This window comes from Patagioenas fasciata, chromosome 1 (genome assembly GCF_037038585.1).
Source record: "Patagioenas fasciata isolate bPatFas1 chromosome 1, bPatFas1.hap1, whole genome shotgun sequence".
Taxonomy (NCBI): domain Eukaryota; kingdom Metazoa; phylum Chordata; class Aves; order Columbiformes; family Columbidae; genus Patagioenas; species Patagioenas fasciata.
This window is the reverse complement of record NC_092520.1, coordinates 4,098,440-4,117,877: the sequence shown is the minus strand read 5'-3', so window position 1 is coordinate 4,117,877 and position 19,438 is coordinate 4,098,440. Positions and strand designations below refer to the sequence as shown.

The 19,438-nt window shown below is 42.7% G+C and overlaps 1 protein-coding gene across 1 annotated transcript in view; it reads left to right on the top strand.

Moving 5' to 3' along the window:
• The window catches only part of GUCY2F (guanylate cyclase 2F, retinal), a 44,238-nt gene extending 37,790 nt beyond the window's left edge, over window positions 1-6,448 (top strand). Inside the window, exon 18 of the mRNA XM_065857030.2 lies at window positions 5,973-6,448. Within this exon, the coding sequence (XP_065713102.2) occupies window positions 5,973-6,108 (136 nt within the window). The 3' untranslated portion in view covers window positions 6,109-6,448. The remainder of the gene's footprint in view (window positions 1-5,972) is intronic.
• The last annotated feature ends 12,990 nt before the right edge of the window (window positions 6,449-19,438 follow it).

The following is a 19,438-nucleotide window of genomic DNA, read 5'->3' as shown; positions in this document are numbered from 1 at the left end:
TTCTTTTGGGAAAGGCTGTTAAATTTATGCTAAGCTTTCAGGGAAAGCCGACTGTCTCTGGGGACACTTAAATAGGATTTCCATTTGGAAATGTGCCCATAGCTTTGGGAGTTTCTGTAAACAACACCCCTAGAAGACAAAAAGTCACTAGGACGGGAGCTGAACTAGCCAAAGTCAAGATCTTCACAGCAGTTTTGTTCTGCTCTTCACTTTGATGAATGAGGGGGAGAATTGGAGGAATAATGGAGTAATTCTCTCAGGATTCATCTTGTCTAATAGATTCAGAATATAGGCATGATAAATACCGAATTTGTGCTCCTCAGTCACCAAAGTCATTCATCTCGTCCTGGGAGAGGTGTCTAAGATGTGCCAAGAGATCTCTGGAAGCGTCTGACTATACGGATTACAAAAGATGCCTGTCTTGGAGCAGGCACCTAACTTTTGGACACTTAAAATTAAATTAGCTAACCTTGCCCTTCGCAATAAATTGAGCTGAAGCGATACAAGAGGGGAATAAATAAACTCAGAACCAGGCTCAACATTTGTTTTCCTTTTTCGCATCTGAAAACACGTGCCTTTCACTCGGTCTGCATTACAGTCTGTTCTTTATTGCAGATAAAACCTGAACTGGTTCTTTCTCTAATGGCCTACATGTTCACTGCAGGTGTAGAGCTCATGGGTTACCCCCGGAAGAAATTGCAGAGTTCAAAAGGAGGAAAGCTGAAAAACTCCTTGGCAAAAGGGCCTAGATCTGAGGTAGTAGCTGTAGGACAGTCCCAACGTAGCTCTGCTATTTTATGTCTGCTTTTGTGTTCTTTGTCTGCACTTTGCTGGTCTTAGTGTCATGCCTTTTTTTTTTTTTCCCCTCAAAAATGTACATTATTCTTTTAAAGCTGCTCATTCTAAAGGTGCTCAGAACAACAGCAAAGCTGTCTGAAGATTGTAGTAGCCTTGTTGGGTGGTTTCCTAGCAAATTTATTACCTGTTATCACATTCATTCCTGACACTCATGCAGTATAACTGTGTTTATCTGCAGTATATTATCAATTGCACTGTGCCAGGAAGAGCCCAGTCCATGGTAAACACAGAGATAAAGCTGGAGTTCAAGCCTGGAATAATCCGAATTGGCTATAGTTGCTTTTCTGTCATACGTAACTCCTGTCTGGTGTAATTCCATAAAACAAGATGCAGCTCTGTTATCATCGCCATGGTACCTACCGGTATGAGAAATAAATGTGGATTTAGGAGGATTTGGTTGGAATTCAGAAGTTACAAGGAGTATAACAGCATGACCTGAGAAGCCTGATCAAACAGGTGCTACCAGAACAAGGCTGGTATATGAACATGCACACCCACATGTGCACATAGAGGGTCTGATGTCCTGTGAAAATGCTGTATGGTTAGGGGTTTTTTTTAATAATATCTCTGAAAACACCAATAGTGCTTCAACTCAATGCCCCGAACTAAATTTTACTTGATTTCCACCCAGAAAAGGGCAGAGGTGGATGAAAGCCCAGAGTCCCTAGATATGGGCTGGTTAACAACACCTAAGAAACACCATTTCAAGCTGATAGATTAATCTAAAGACTAAAGCTCCATCCAATTATCTCACAGGGGTAAACCCAACATAGCACTTTTGGCAGTGTAACTCTTTCCCAACCACAACTTTTAATGATTCAGGGCATGTTGCTAGATTGCTTTATCTCCCTTAAGAGATTCTTAAATGTTTGTCTGAGGCTCTCGCTATTCTAGGAGCTCAGCAGAAATTCTTCATTTAAAAAAAAAAAAAAGGAAAAAATATTTAAATATGATAGATACTGTGCAGAGACCTGCGTAATCACTACCATGTGTGAACACTCGCTGATACATATAAACTCCAAGGCAACAGAAGACCACGCTGCTGATCTACACCTATGAGCAAAAGCTGCTCCTCCAAGGCCAGAGACAAAGAGGATCTCTCACTTGGGTTCGCTCTGCTTGACAAAAACTACACATATACTGATATAAAAACATCTAGTGCATGTATCTCCCAAAGACACGGACTTCTGCACTGAAGCAAGGCTGATTAGCGCTACATTATAGAGAACAGAAGGTCCTCATTAGCTCGATTTATGGGAAATGGCAGCAAAATCAATAAGGAGTTTATACCTGGAGCTTTTCAACAGTCCTAGTTCAAGCCTTCTTGCATGCATGAACCTTTCAATGGAGGTAATTATGTCCTCAACAGCCACTTTGTTCTTATGTGTCCGCTTGGTGGTTTAGTGATGTTTCCAGCTTATCTACCTTCGAAATTTATGATGAAAGGTTTATGCTATCGATAAGCTTGTTTTTCCTTGTCAGCAATAGAGGAACTCTATACACAGATCTCAGACGTAGTGATCTATAGTCCATTCACCCCGTTTACAGTCCTATTGGTCTAGGACTGTAAGCTATCAACAGTCTCACACAGTCTGTTCTGCGATAAGATAGGGATCGCCATCTCAGTAGTTTTGGAGTATTCATCTGATTTGGAGTCCAGAGGAAGGCCAAGTCTCCACTCCTCATGCTCAGGAAGAGAATCCTTTAACCTTGGAAGAGCGACTGTGGACTCTGTTGTTCTTGGTGGACAGCTGTGTTCAAAGAGAATTGATGATTCTGGCCACATCTTGATAAAAACGTGCAGCAAGGAGTGAGAAACACCAAAGTGCACCTCCAGTTACCTGAAGATAAACCTGTCGGCTATACCACGAGTCATCTTTCTCTCTTCTCTTGCAGTAGGATACAGGACCTTAACATGGACCTACCAACCCATCCATTCAAGTGGGATTCAACCTGGAGCACCGTGGTTGTCAGAGACACTTATGCAAAGCTGGCACATGTAACAGCAGCTGAAGACCATGCAGGATAAACTATGGCACCTCAAATACTGCTATAGAGAGTATCCTCAGGCAGCTAAATCTCACCCCTAGAATCTTACAGTGCTTCTGATATGAAGGAAGGGATTTCTCTCTTTCCTTCAAGGCTCAGTGGAAAACTGGTCCAGAGAGATGTCAATGACCCTGTCATCCCTAGATTGATATCACTGTAGAGATGAGATTTGACCCCAGGCAAGTCAGTCAGATTTCATTAGGAAGATCAAGGAGATGAGATTTCACCCCAATGTGATTGGTAGCTGCTGTATTTATGGAGGGATCCACAGTATATAAATCTTAGTGTCATCTGTATTGCTCTTTGCTGACCTTTATATACATAAGCATACAAAGACTGTGTCCTACAAGGACAAAGAACCAGTCTAAGATCACTTCAAAGTACTAAGGCTCGAGTTTTTAGTTATTTTCTCTAATTTTTTTTTTCCTCAGAACTTTGCCTCTCCCTCTCTTCCAACCTCTCATCCCATGATCTCAGTGACAAGAGATCCCTCAAGGTTCTTTCTTGTTCAGAAAATACACTAAACACCCCAGTCACCTCATCTTGCTGGTCAAAACACAGACTAGCAAAGTGTTGCTGACCAGCAGTTAAGATCTGAAGGTGAAGTCTGAAACCTCATTCAAGACAGCGTTTTTAATTAAGAATCTGTCCCCAAATGCAAAACCTATGCAGAAACTCATAAAATTAGTTTACTATTTCTCCTCCAACCCCTCTGCAGGGATAATCTCAAATTATTTTGCCTGCATGAACTCTCCAAAGATTAAAACTAGAATTGTGGAAATGAAACACCATTTCTATTGACTTTTTTCCCATATCTTTCTTCTCTTCCCCCTTTCTTCTACTGTCTTAGATACTTCTGCCTTGGTATGCATGGTATGCAGGCTCATCTCTCAACAACACATTGGAAGGCATACCTTCTTCATCCAGCACCAGAAAGGCAAAGAAAACCCAAGCCAACCCAAGCCATCACCAACAGAAAACCCATTCTTTTCCTTGTTTCCTTAGTTGCTGCAAAACATTTGGAATCATCTTTGACGAGAGCATTAGCTCTTTCTCATAAAGTTCAATGAATGAATTTTCAGGGTAGATCCTCCACTGAATCCTAAATTGCATTGGGTTGATACATTTGAGAGATTTCTTAAGATTCAGCAATTTGCCTTTAGATCCCTTTCCTGTTATTTTTGCCCTTCGTTGTCCTTGGCTGTCCTTGGTGTCCCACAGTGTGAGACTGAAGGAAACATGAAATGTGCTGAGTTTGGAGGTCCTGGTTCTTCTCTTATTGAATCCAGATTTAATAGCCAGTCATTAGCGACAGGTAACCAGACCATCAGACAGAACCTTACATCAAATAATAAAATACAATTATCTTGAATTATAACAAAAAAATAATTAGATATGTAGTGCTACAGCACAGACCATCAGAGTGGTCAGCCCTGCATACCTGGTTCTGGTGCCAGAGTTATTAGTTGACTTTGCTATAGTCTTATACATACTTTAAAGACAACTCATCCTGTGCTGTCATTAAGGGTAGTTTCACTGATCTGCTTAACAATTCTATATTAATAATTGATCATTAATGTGAACAGTCTTTGGGCCTAATAGTATTCATTCCCCTTCTTTCAAGACCTCATGTCTTACACTCTTCATGTAGAATCATAGAGACATAGAATAGTTTGGGCTGGAAGGTACCTTCAAAGCTCATCCAGTCCCACCCCTGGGACATCTTTATGAGAAGGGACATCTTCACCAGCTCAGGTTGCTCAGAGCCCCATCCAGCCTGGCCTGGGATGTCTCCAGGGATGGGACATCCACCACTTCTCTGACCAACCTAGAACAGGGTCTCACCACCCTCAGTGTCAAAAATATATTCCTAATGTCTGGCCTGAATCTCCCCTCTTTTAGTTTAAAACCATCATCTCTTGTCCTTTCGCAATAGGATGCCTGCTTCATGTAGTCAGTTTTACATATATTTCTAGTCTAAAATAAATGCTTGTTCATTGTACACAATAATGATGTGTACAGTTTCAAACCATACATATGTGTATATGCATAACAATTTATGAACTATTTTTTTTCAGTATCTGTATAATCACGATGGTGTTATTCATATGAATAAGAATTTGCTTCTTTCCATTTTACAACAGCTGGAATAATATTTTCTTCTACTATACACAGTAAATTTGATTTCAGATGATGCTTTACAGACAGGACAGCTGCAGACCCAAGACCTGCGTAGAGCCCAGCCATTCACTCAGTTTCTTTCTTTCTACAAGTCCTTGATGTTTATTTTGTCTCTGAAACCCCCTTATGTTACAATAAATTAGTACCCATCAACAGAGTGTAGAACCTGGACATCATGGACACTTAGAGCATCATAGCAGATGATACTCTCCAGCTCCATCGCATCAGTTTACTAGCCTGGATCTTGTAGTCTCTCAGTTAGCCCAGATCTTAAGCCCTGATACTCAGCAGAGCTTATTCTCTCAGGAATAGTGCCAGGCCAAGGCAGTGACACTGCACCTGGATCTGAGATGGATGTCAGGGCTTTCTGGTTCTCTGCCCGTCTTGAACTTGCTGGGATCATGGGGCTGTCAGATCAGCTGGACATTCAGATTTCTCATTTGTGGCAGTGCCTGACCTCAAATCCAGATTTCTCATTTGTGGCAGTGCCTGACCTCAAATCCAGACATTAACAGAGAATCTCTATTGTGACCAGCTAGGGGCTGCATGAGGCTTGTGATGCACAGTTAGAAATGTTTTTAATTAACTGCTGAAACCTTCTGGTTGTTTTTATGTAAATGCAATTTACATTTGTGAAGTGAATGTCCTTGGATGAAAGCTCTATGTATCCCATTAACCCATGCAAGAGCTCCAGTGGTTGTATGGTCTACTGGGACCACCACATCCCTGCAGTTCTCTGCCAACATCCCTCCTTGCCTGATGCTTCTTGGTGGCTTTGAGAACAACTGATGTTTCTACTTTGTCTGATATAAAATGATGCAAAACAAAAGGCTACTCCTTAGCAAGCAGGGTTGCTAATTCCTTGTCTCTTCTCTATTTTACAGCAACTGGCCAGATGTGCTGACCAGGAAACTCAAATCTGTCCTGAGTAGCACAAAGAGGACACTGACAAAAGCAACCTTTAAAGAGCTGGGGAGCATGAAGGAGGCCGAAATAAGTATTGAAGAGGATGAAATCTGAGAAGAGCACAGCAACGAACTAGTAAGATTGGGATGGACACCTTGAAGCCAAACCAGCAGAAGAACTCACACCCTCCATTTAATTCCCTTCCAGCCAAAAGCAGTAGAAATGATGAAGTCCTTTAGCTCTTGCACAGGGTAAACATGAGCAGGCAGATGCATCCTGACCATCACCTCTAGTGAAATTGTGCACCAGTTCAGAGCTGTATGTGTGTGATTTTGGCAGGGGTCCATTGGGGAGGGAAGTGATGGTGACGGTAGAGTCAGCTCTTCATCAGCATCTGTCACAAGGATGAGCCCAAAGAATATTTTAGCTAGGATTGCATGGCAGCACAAACATGTCCGACTGTACTTGGGCTTGGAATTAAACAATAACGCCAAGTGCTAAAATTATTTAACTGTTTTGCATTAAATAGATTTGCTGTTGTTGCTGCAGGAAACTCTAGTTTCACGAAAATCAGTGCAATTCAGAATAAAATGTTTTTGACAACAACAAAAAATATTTTTTACTCCCCCACAAGGGGAAATTTTGGATCAAAATGTTTTGTTCCTGCATGTCAATTTAAGCTGAAACATTTTCTTTTAAATTGACATTTCAGTTGCAAATGCCATTTTAATGCTATTTTCAATCTGAAATGACAGTTTTGAAATGAAACATTTTGGTATGAATCAATATTTGTTTCCAAATGCCAAAATGTGATTCTACTCCAAATGTCAAAATATGTCATCTTCTCAATTCCAGATCTCAACTGGAAGAACATTTTGTTTTGCTTTGTATGCACTCGCATATACCATATCTAAAACATTTCATGCTTTTCGTCCCAGAGCAGGATGAAAACGGAATGTCAAGATATTGGAAAACTGAGAACTATGTTCTGCAGTTCCTTTAGCTGAGTAATATTAATAAGATATGAATTTTCCTTCCTGCAAAAGCGGGGCTGAGGGAATGAGAATTGCATCGGTTAAGCACTGCAAAACCTAAAACACATCACTCTTTTTCCTTCCCAATCTACAAGTGATCTAAAGGCTCTTCTCTTCAAAGTAAGCCTTGCAAGGGGTGAAAATACCTTTCTGCAAAGGGTCAGCATTTGGCCTGTAGCCACTTTTAACAGGACACACTTCATCAAGGTCAGAAAATTTTGTTGTTGGCCACTTCTTCTTCCCAGTTTTTTACTGCTGTTCAACATCTGGCTTCAAACAAACTTCTGGGAATTGTTGTTCTCTCTTCTGCAAGGCTGAAGAGAACAGCAGATATGGTAATTTAGTCAATATTACCACCAGAAGTTGTTCACTGAAAACACAGAGACCCTTTTCAAGCGCAGTTTGAACTCAGAGTGACCAGAGCAGATTTTTATCACTCAGATGATGAATAAGAGTCAGCAACCACTCGCCAAACCTTCTTTGCTTATTGCGAATATCTTTATGAAACGAGGCAAGCCAGGCTCCACAAGGCTAAGGAAGAGACTATTTTCACAAAGAGTTCACTGTAGCAAGTGTAAAACACAGGTACTCTCGGATTAAGAACTGTTCGGAGTACGAACACACAAAAAAGTTAAAATGGAAAGGGAAGTCATGCATATTCTTTAATAACAAAATTTTACTATGTGGCATCTGTTTTTGCAACAGGAGCTTTTGCTTAATTTTTGGTGGGAGTTGATATTCCAGGTTGGACATGTTGGCCCTTGAAAGACGTCTGTCAAAAGGCTCATATGGCACTTAAGTTGTCAAACAGGGCTTGGAAAAGCTTTCATCTTCTGCACTGCGCTACCCTCTGTTTGCAAATTCATTCAGGAATAAAGCCCTATGGAAGAGACATGAACCAGGCAATTCTGACTAAACATACCCCAAAATACAGCTCCAGGGAGGGACGTAATCTGGACTGGCTTGTGCAAACGTGGGTGTAAAATCAAACAATTTCTGCATAATTTGTGGGGGCTTTTTCATTGTTTTCCCATGTTAAAAATACTGATCAGCGCTGTTCTGTTACATGGTGGTGTGTTTTACATCAACCTAACCTTATACTTTGGCTAAAGAGACTTTTAAGATGCGGCAGGCAGAGCACACGTCCTCTCTATGGGGGACAGGTGGCATCTCCCTCTGCTCTTGGTCTGACGCTCTTGCATCAATCGATATTCCTCAGAAAGGCCTATGTGTAGTCAAGGCTGGCCTCCAAAGCAGGAGAAACACCCGCAATGATAAGCAAAAGGAGAACAATTTGGCTAAATATTGGCCTGTAAGATACAGTCAGAGACAGTCACCCAGACAGGTCCCTCAACAGTCAGAGAAAGGAAACGGACACTTCCCAGGGGTGTTTCTTAGGCTCCTACATGCAGATACTTCTGTACACTGGGTGTCTCATTTCAGTTAATGGAGATCAAGTCAAAAACTGACTTTAGGCTGAGCCTAAAAGTTGTGCTTATGTCTGGCTTGCAAAGTCATCCCTAAACTTCACTGACTATCAGCAAGGTCTCCATGCAAGCAATGGGAGCCTGGTGCACTCAGAGATACTCAGACAGAGATACCTGTGATACAGTTCCGTTGCCAAAACATGGGCACTTGATGCCATTTATGGTGCCCCTGGGTACACTTGGCAGTGTTATGTTTATGGTTGGACTTGATGGTGTCAAAGTTCTTTTCCCACCTAAATGATTTTATGATTCTATCTACAACACCCACACAGAGCTGATGAACAGGACACAGGATCAGATCCTTTTGCAATGGCAGTTGGAGACCAGACAGATCTGTAATAATACTAGACAGGTATCGATCCAGGCTGGGGATGGAGGGATGGAGAGCAGCCCCCAGGAGAAGGACTTGGGGGTGCTGGGGGATGAAAGATTGGCCATGAGCCAGCAACGTGCGCTTGCAGCCCAGAAATCCACCCGTGTCCTGGGCTGCATCCCCAGCAGCGTGAGCAGCAGGTGGAGGGAGGGGATTCTGCCCCTCTGCTCCGCTCTGGTGAGACCCCCCTGCAGTGCTGGTCCAGCTCTGGGTCCTCAGCACAGGACACACATGGAGCTGCTGGAGAGGGGCCAGAGGAGCCCCAAGAATGATGCGAGGCTGGAACAGCTCTGCTGGGAGGACAGGCTGAGAGAGTTGGGGTGTTCAGCTGGAGAAGGTTCCAGGGAGACCTTAGTGCGGCCTTTCGGGACTTAAAAGGGGCTGATAAGAAAGATGTGGACAGACTTTTTAGTTGCCATATGGCAAGGGGTGATGGTTTTAAACTAAAAGATGGGATATTCAGGCCAGGCTTGAGAAAGAATTTTTTTACACTGAGGGTGGTGATGCACTGGCCCAGGTTGTCCAGAGAGGTGGTGGATGCCCCATCCCTGGAGACATCCCAGGCCAGGCTGGACGGGGCTCTGAGCAACCTGAGCTGGTGAAGATGTCCCTGCTCATGGCAGGGGTGGCACTGGATGAGCTTTGAAGGTCCCTTCCAACCCAAACTATTCTGTGATTCTATGACTCTATCTTTAATGACATATACATTTGAAGTTGGATGTCTTAATCTGAAAGTGAATCCTATCCTGGGTATCTGTATTCAGATGGATGAACCATGTCATAAAAGTTCTTGACATCAGTTCTAACAGGAGCTGCACTGATCAGCTCAAGTGGAGAAACCTACATGATGGATGACTGAAGTCAAGTTGGATGAACCCACATAGATATCTCATCACTGACCTTTAACCTGGGCCTGGAAACTCTGCCACTTGTCTTGTCTGGATGTGCTAAACCTCTCTGAAACGCTTGTTCCTCCGCGCACACAGGCAAAAGGGAGATACATACGAGCAGAAAACATAAAATCTGTTGAAGCAATTTGCTATCAGACACACAAGAAACCTGGTAGTTGCGTGAATCTCTGCCATCATTGCTCCTGAAAAACCTCTCATCAATCCATTTAGCTGGCTGAACAGTGAGCAGGAAGGACAGTGACCTTCTATTTCTGCTCTATATCAAACTGAACATTTGTAAGTGCATGAGGAAAAAAGACCAAAAAAACCAAAACTCACAACTCTTCAGTCTACCACTGTGCATATAGTCTCCCTTTCAACATCTACACCTATGTACAGATACAGATATATTTTAATTTTGGAGAACTCAGTTTTTTATTTCATAATTGACCACTAAGAAATAACCTTTTGAGTGTGTGTTTTTGTTAGGCTGAGAAAACACAACTTTAAGAAAATGTTGTGTAGCCAAAACCCTGAATTTTCCAGCTGAAGGCCATTTAAACAAGAGAATTTCAATCTTCCCTTCTGTACACAGTTTTTGGATTATTTCTTCAGCCTGTAGTCTTCTAAAATAAACAGCATTCTTTGAATTTATTTAAAAAAATAAAATAGTAAATCTGTGGGAAAGGGTAGCAGAGAAGCAAAGTTCTGATCACTGATGACTTCAGTAATCCCATGATAATTCTTAATTCTCTTTGAAGCCAGTGGTATTCTTTTCCCCTTAATTTCAACAGGAAGGGGCCAAGGACTCATCCTTGAGTGTGACAACCTCTGCTGTTAGAAAGCCATAAAATACATTTATATTATCCCGGCGTTGTTCTGTTTAGGCAGGTTTAGGTTTACTCAAGAGGTTTCTTCCCATACTAACTGTAATTACTGTATCAGGCTCTTTTCTTGTTATTTTGCTCCTAAAGCTAGTGTTTGGATGTTGTAATGAGGAAGATGGGAGCTAGAAGCAGCAAATGTAAATTTTGTAGCTCCGCAGAAGACTTCTCAGGTGATCATGGACACATCACTTGGTGGATTCCTCAGTCAGTGAAGCTCACACTCTAGAAACCACTACGGACAAGGACCTACCATGTGATTGCAGGTGGTTTTACCACTAACGTTACAGGGTGAATGTAATTTGCAAACCGCTGAGAGTTGTAGAAGACCTATTTATGCACAATAAACACTTTCTGAACATAGTTCGTATTTCATACAGTATTCTTAACAATGAATTAAAACCAAATGCCAATAAAGATCCTTGGAGACCTACCTCTCCACCTGAAAGTCTTGTTCTTATTTGTATATTCATCTTCATCCCGGTTTACTTTTCAGCACTCCGTGCAGATAAGATACCTATGGAGAGTCCTGTTCATATATTAACTCCCTTATTCAGTAGTTTAGAAGCAGGTCTCAAAATACAGAAGTGGCAGGACAGTCAGGCAGAAGAAGTATGAGGAGATGCTGAAGAACCTAAGGGGAAGGTATGGAGCAGCCACAACATGGATGGGTGTCAAAAGAGCTGCAAGGACCTATGTCTGGGAAAGTTTCCAATGACAGAGGATACTAAAGGAGGGAGGGGGCAATACCACTCCATACAGCACATCTCTCATTGGAAAATATCAAGATACTTCTCTGGGATTTGGGAATGCAGCTGGGTGAAGGTAGGAATGGGGCTGAGGGTAGTTCTTTGAACCTATGATACTATGTTATGTTCTGATATCCTCATGCAAAAACCTCAGCACACTTATCTTGTCATTGTAGAGACATGTCCTTCAGCGGTGAGGTCAGGAACAGCACCGTGGTCACTACTACAGCAGGAGCCCTGCCTTCCACACAGCCTTCTGTCCTCGCATCAGCAATGGATTGTCTTGTTGTCAAATACATGGGAGATACCAGGGAAACCTTCTCCTTTCTACCCATGCAACAGAGAACATGGTCTGGCAAGGTCCTGCTCACAGGCAGACCCTGATCCCACTTCACTCTCCCAGTCGCACATGGTAACAGTGGTCATTGACTGGATGCAAGTCCGTGGGTGTTGGGCCTGAAGGTGGGCTAAAGGTTTCCTACCGCTGTAACCACACATTCCCCTTCAATCAGGCCACAAGATCCCAGTGTGACATTCATCTCTGACCTCATCTGTATTAAAATAATTGTTGTAATAAAATAGTAGGTGGGAGACTGCATCTGGAATATTGTCTGGTTCTGGGCCCCTCAGTTCCAGAAGGACAGGGAACTGCTGGAGAGAGTCCAGCGCAGGGCAACAAAGATGCTGAAGGGAGTGGAGCATCTCCTGTGTGAGGAAAGGCTGAGGGAGCTGGGGCTCTGGAGCTGGAGAAGAGGAGACTGAGGGGTGACCTCATTAATGTTCTTGATATATAAAGGGTGAGTGTCAGGAGGATGGAGCCAGGCTCTTCTCGGTGACAACCAATGATAGGACAAGGGGTAATGGGTACAAACTGGAACACAAAAGGTTCCACTTAAATTTGAGAAGAAACTTCTTCTCAGTGAGGGTGTCAGAGCCTGGCCCAGGCTGCCCAGGGAGGTTGTGGAGTCTCCTTCTCTGCAGACATTCAAACCCGCCTGGACACCTTCCTGTGGAACCTCAGCTGGGTGTTCCTGCTCCATGGGGGGATTGCACTGGATGAGCTTTTGAGATCACTTCCAATCCCTGACATTCTGTGATTCTGTGAAATGACAAAAGAATTACAACTCTTCATGCTCCCACTGAAGCTCTGTGAAATGGTGGTCTTAGATAAAGCTCTTGCAGGCAAAACTCAGCCTGAGGTAGAACTATGGGATTAATGTGTCAGCTTGTGGGGACAGGGCTGTAGGACACAGCGAGCTTGATGTAAGGGGAGGTTGGGTTAGCACACAAAGTTGGACCAGACCTCCCAAAATATGCCAAAAGCCATTGCATTCAGGATGATTTCCAGATCCTGGGGGTCATTGTAGTCCTCTCCTCCAGCTTCCTGCAGCTGGTGGCCAAGTGACTGCTGAGGCAGGCAGGCAGGTGAGGCTTTTCATTACTTGTCCCACCCCAGGATATCCCTCCAATCTTCTTGCAATGACCACAGGGGAGGGCTCCCAAGCTGATGAAACTGGCTCCATGTTCTGTGCAGTGTTAGAAGTACCTACCACTTTTCCTCTGATGTTCATTACTTCACAGCTGTTGGTATCAAATTTCATTCACCATCCTTTTCCTCATTCGCTGGAGTTCTTCACAATCCTCCCCAAGCCTGACTTCATGATATCTACAGATGTCAGCATCCCTTGGCTCTCCTTCCTTTCTCAACCTACCTCTAAATTCTGCTGAACAGCCCAGGATGCAGTGGGGACCGCAAGGACCACCCACAAAAGTTGTTGCACAGTGTATTCTGGTCATGCAATTCTCCTGTTCGCTTCTTGCCTCCACAACAGCCTTGATCCATGACGTTCATCCTTCACTGTGTCATTACTTGGTGCAATCCAGTCTCCTTTCCTGCAAAGGACCTGTTTAGGATCTACTGAAAGTCAGGAAAAAAACTATCATCTCATTCTCGTTTATTGACTGCTTTCATTGACACATTAAAATAGTTTTATTCAAAGGAATTAAATCCCTTTTTTGACGCTATCTCTTCTCAACTTGGGGCTGTTCAGAAGCTAAACTGGATAGTACAGACTGCAGGCACCATTAAAAAAACCTGTACAACAGACTCTGAAAATAAATACACTCATTTTCACGAAGCTAGATGTCTGAAACATTTTTCATTAACATATGCAGAGAAGCTCAGGGAAAGTCAATATAGGGCCAAGGACCAAAGCTGAAATATGTTATATCTATGAAATGAAAACCACAATACGATGCATGAAATTCCAGTTGGTCTTGAGCAGAAGGCATTTATTAGTATTGAAGGATTTTTTGCTGTTGTTGTTGTTAGAGTTTGCCAATTTGCAAATGTTCTGCAGTTCTCAAATGGAAAATGGTCTGGTTTTCTAACAGCTTGTTTTCCAGATGCCTCAGCTGCCCGTCTGCGGGGCTACCTCAGCCAGAGCAACCCCGGAGGCAAATGTCGGAGATCCAACATCCACATCCAATTTCCTTCTTTATTTATTTTTTTCATTCAAAAGCTGGAACTGAAATAGCGTTTCAGAATACTGAAATCCTGCAGGAAACCAACTGACCTTTCTCCACTCTAGTCAGAAAAGTGTGAGCCAGAAGAGAAGGCAGCAAACAGGCTCTGCATAGCCGAAGGTCCAGTCTTGAGGTCTTTGCTCACCAGGAGCAGCTCACTATTCAAACATTGCGTATAATATCTGGTGGCAGACATGCTGCAATTAACTGCTTTAATAACCACGGCGTATTGAATATTTCATCTGCTGTAGTACCAGAGGGCTTTAACGATGGGTTGCGGGTCTGATGCTGTAGAAATGTCTTATACTCCGCTGCATCTGAGCTTTGCATGGGTACATTATTGCTCTAAAGAACAAACCTGAAAACTATTAGTCTGAACACTTTTGATTTTAAAGGAAGCTCAGGCTTGGCTCTGAAGATGAATTTTGTGGCTCCGTGCTGTTTGCAATAAGAAATCATCACAGGAGCAGAGCATTCCTTGCCAATCCTTGTTCTGAGCTGTCTGTGAAATCTTGGCACCGTTTCCTGAGAACATTGTGTGGAAATAAAGCTTTTGTTTAACCTACTTGTGTGGGCTCCCTGCAGAGGTGATTTTCTGCCCGGCCAAATCTGTAACTCCAGCTCCCCAAACACCACCATAGAAAGGATCAGAGAGAATAATCACAGGTTGTTATCCAAATAAGGTGCCAAAGTTTGTTTGTGGAGAGATGTCATCAAAGTTGCTCTGGTTGACTGCACCTGTCAGGACTGCAGCAGAATCAGAACAAGGGGGAAATACAACCCAATACTCATTATGGGTCCAAGTCCCAGGTCCAATCTGCAGGGTGGCCCAGTGAATTCTGCATCTTGGACTATGAAGAGGATGGACCAGCCTGAAAATCTTCTCCTCTCTACCCCTACTGCTGTACTTTTGTCCTGGCAGCTGAGCATCGGGAAGGATGTAGAGTGCCCAATGCTGCTCTGTGTAGAATGGGACAGGAGGTAGGAGATCTGGTGAGGTTAGAAGAGAAAGGCCTTCATTTAAGTGGGATGAACCTGCCTTGGTGATACAATCAAGCACTGTTGTCCACAGAAGATGAGCAGATGGAAAGGAATTGAGTGAAGAAATTCTGTAGCTGGATAGTCCTTTGGGTGTGCTGGGACAGTAGGTTTCACATTCTGAGATGTCTCCAATCTTTTCCCCATGTTTGGAACATCAAGAGGCCCTGAGCACTGAGAACAAACCACCTTGCATGAGACTTCTATAGCCTCAGAAAAGGAAAAACACCAAGGGATGCTCCTGAGAAAGCAATGGCGATACCTGCATGATTAAATGACATGTGCCTGGCACTGGAGCCACTCCACAAGCTGTTTTCCCCTCCAAAATACTCACCTTTCATAGAATCATAGAAACATTTTACCTGGAAGAGACCCTCAGGATCATCAAGTCCAACTGTTAACCCAACACTGTCACTGAACCATGTCTCAAAGAGCCTCATCTACACGTCTTTTAAACCCTTCCAGGGATGGTGACTCCACCACTGCCCTGGGCAGCCTGTTCCAATGTCTGACAGCCCTTTCCATGAAATAAACTTTTCCTAATATTTGATCTAAACATCCCTTGTTACCCTTCCCACTGCACTAGGTCATCCTAAATAGAAAGAGCTGGGAGCACCAAGTTTAGACAATACCTCTTATATCTAAGTAAGTTCTGAGAGCTGCAGTGTTGAACTCATTTATCTTCACTACCTCATGCCCAGGTGCTGGACATGTTTGTAGAAGGTGTGAAGGGTGGCATGGCAGATCCCTCTGCTCCTTGCAGCTCCAAGGGGAAAACAGTGGAAATAGGATGTTGAGCCTTTCCTGAACTGAAAAGAAACCCCACTGAGGGGGTAAAGAAACACATCTCCTCCAAGCTTCCAGCCCAAGGCCACCTTTGTCTCTGTACCCTCCTGTTAACCCAGGCTGGCATTGTGTAAGGAAAAGCGCATCCATTCTGTGGCAGTTATTTTTATGCTGTCCTGTATTTGCTATAAGAACTGGTCCTGGAAAAAAAAGCATTTTGCTCTTGGTTTTGTAGGGCTCACCCAGTTTCAGCAGAGTTTATTTATAGAGAGGGAAGAGGACACATGAAGAACTCACTTCTCTCTCAGAACTAGAACAAATATCTAACTGTACTTCTATTATTTTCATACTGAATTATTTTAACTGAACTAAATATTAATACAAACATAATGAAGTGGGAAAACTTCAGCATTAAAAAGACCAGCTATAGCTCATTATAATAATTAACTACTAGTCACATCTGCAACATTTGGGTTTAAGGTACAATTCAGATGAAAACATCTTCTGCATATGTCAATGCACATGCGCACACAAATATATATACACCTGCATGTGTATACACATGTATATGTAAATATATACGTATGCATACAATTAATCAGCAGCCATTCACCACCAGAGGGCAGGCAAAGAATACATATATCAGTTGTCCTATGTGTTCCCTGCACATGTCTATGAGTGTGTACACACACAGTTATTGCCAATATTTTATTTGACAATTTCCAATTACTTATCCTGGATCTCAAGCGTCACAACAATCTCATGTTTCACAATGTGCTGTATATTTTTTAAAATTTGTTTGTTTAGAAATTCTCTGCATTATTCAAGGATGAAGTGGACCGAGCTGGGAACGGTTCACCATGGGTTCAACCACAGAGTGTCACAGGTGAAAGGTGAGAAACATACTCAATTCTGTGGCCGAAAGAGTAATAGATACTAGCACATGTGCCTCTGGAAAAAGGAGGTCAGTGGGAGCTCTATGCCTCTTCAGTTTTCGTTGGGCACAGGATATTATTCCTTTGCAATCAGTGGATATTCACTGATGTACAGTAAAAGGACTGGTCCCTTCTGGGGTGTGTTAAACATTTATCAAGACATGACAACTGAAAATAACTGAGATCTAAATCCAACCATGTTGGTACAAACCAAGAAGCAATATGGCCACTCTCATAGTCCTGAGTCCTAGGAACAGCTTATTTCATCCCTTAAGGTGCGAGGTGTGCCAGCAGGAACATGAACCTTCTGGAAAGGTACAAGAGCATCTCTTCCTTTCACTTGTGTTATGGAGAGGATTAAAATACAGGAGTCTTGACACCAGAAAGTAAATCCTAAGAAGCATGCTCCTCCAAACAAGAGATACTTTTGATGTGGCACAGAGAGACCTTCTAGATATGACGGGTCGGGAGATCTATAAGGATTTTTGTCTAAAATGCAGTGCCTTTGACCTGAGGACAAAAAGGGATGTACAGTCTGACCCCAGAAGCTGCATCTAAATTTGTTAACAAAAATATTTGTCCATAAGGAGACAGTTTATAGGGATAAAGAGGCTCATCAGGGCAGGAATCCTGCTCAGGACTTTGCTCAATGGGGTCATAAATGTCAGACCATCAAAGCAACAACAGCATGGCAGAATCGCTTATAACATTTGTAACGCATCCAGAAATACCGTCCTCAAGTGGCTTGTCCCAAGGAAACCTGGAAAATATATTAAATGATTGATATGTCCAACCTGGTCTGAAAAGCTGTGATTTACACTAGCAGAAGGTATACCCACAACCAGCAAAAAATCCAGTTCTCTGTTTCCTGGCTGCAAGAGGGACTCATTTCCTTTAATTTTGAGTCTGTGTCTGTGTTACTCACCCACCACTCCCTTTGTGTTCACAGGAGAAAGTAGGAGCTCCTTGTGGGTGACTCATCTGCTGGGGAATGAGATGAATCACAAGCAAGAAGGACTTCCATTTCCCTCCATGAGCCATGAAGGATATCAAGATCAGTTGTTTGTTTGATGCCAACTTTGCAGATGTCTGCATTTGATCAAAGATATCTCATCTTTTTCACCCACTACATCATTGTGGGGTTACAAATTTGCATAAGAAAAAGGAGATCAGGAGTTTACTCAGCTCTTCAATGCTGCTGCTGTAGCTTCTTTTACCTATTCTTGACAGTGGGCTGATGTTATATATTTGAGCATCATTATCTGTGCATCGCTGTTCTCCACATTTCAGCATTCCAGTGCACTAAACTCACTAGTAGAAATGTAGCCTGTGCTATAGCACTTAAGTTTTTTTCTGAGTGCATCCCACCTCTGAAATCTACATGTTCAATATCAAATTAAATTTTCAGCATTTGGAAAACCCAAAGGTACTGAAGAGCAGGATAAAAGAGGTGTTGTTTCCTTCAGGTTGTGACCCCACGTCTGCTTTCTCTTGCCACTCAATTAACATTCCCCTATGTATCCCAATGCACCCCTTGCTTCATTATTTGGTCCAGAGGGATTGTTAGGTGGTGCAGGAACCTTTATCCTCCAGAAGCATGTTCCACCTGAAGCACTGTGCACTGGGACTGCCACCACGTACCATACCAGCAGAACAAGGAGCACACTCAGGGATGAAGCCAGAGTTTCCTCCATGCAAAAAAAAATCCAAAATACATCACGAGGGCTAGGAGTGAGTTAGATTATTCAAGAAAAACCACCACACTGCACAGGAAGAAAAGACATTCTAGAAATAACCCAGAATCCAGCTGTGGGCTATAAAAAAAATGCTTTCGATAAGTGGTGACGTAGTGATGGATCAAGGGGCTATGGGAAGGATCAAAGGGTTTAAGGAACATGACAAAAATAGAGCTTTTCTAAGTCATTTCTAAGTCATTTCTTCTCTCCCAAAGATTATGATTGCAAACTTTTTTTCAATGTTTGCCTGAAAAATCAGCACAGAAGGAGCAAAACACAGAGCAGATCACTCTCTTAAACAACTGTGAGGAAACCCCTTTCCACAAGAGCTGAGAATTACCTGCTTCACAACCAACTTCATGTCCTTGCAGATATAATGCCAGTAATCCCTTCACTGTAGCTTTCCTGCAGTATGACATCACTTACCCAAAGTAAACATGGTAAAGAGGTGGAAAATGAAGGAACAACAGAAAGGAAATATTGATTATTTCAATAGTGGCTGATAGGTTAAATTCATTTTCACAAGGTCTGACTCAATAGAAGGGACTAAAAAAGCTGGGTCAGAGATGAGCTTTCCTCTTCATTCTTCCACTTAAAAGAAAAATTTAAAAAGGAAAAAGAATGGATGATATTTCACATTCTGAATTGAGTAGGGGGTCTGAAGAGAGAAGTATGATCCTTAACCCCATTAACACAGATGTCAGAGAAAACTGTTCTGAAGCCTGTTTAGCACCACTTGACTCATACAGATCCTCCTGCTATTGCAGCATCAGGCAGAGATATGAGAAGTATTTGCAAGAGAAACCACATCACTCTCTCTGGTTTCCCGTTTCAAGATAAACCAGATTTGTCACATGGATCACAATTTCCTGAACCTGCTGATAAAGCACAGGATAGAAGATGTCCCTGGAGACGGTGTCAGGAGGGGCGAACAAAGCCCAGAGATGCTTGAAAAATCTGGGTTGGATGCAGGCTGCCTCCAAACATCAGAGCTGGCAGGAAAGAT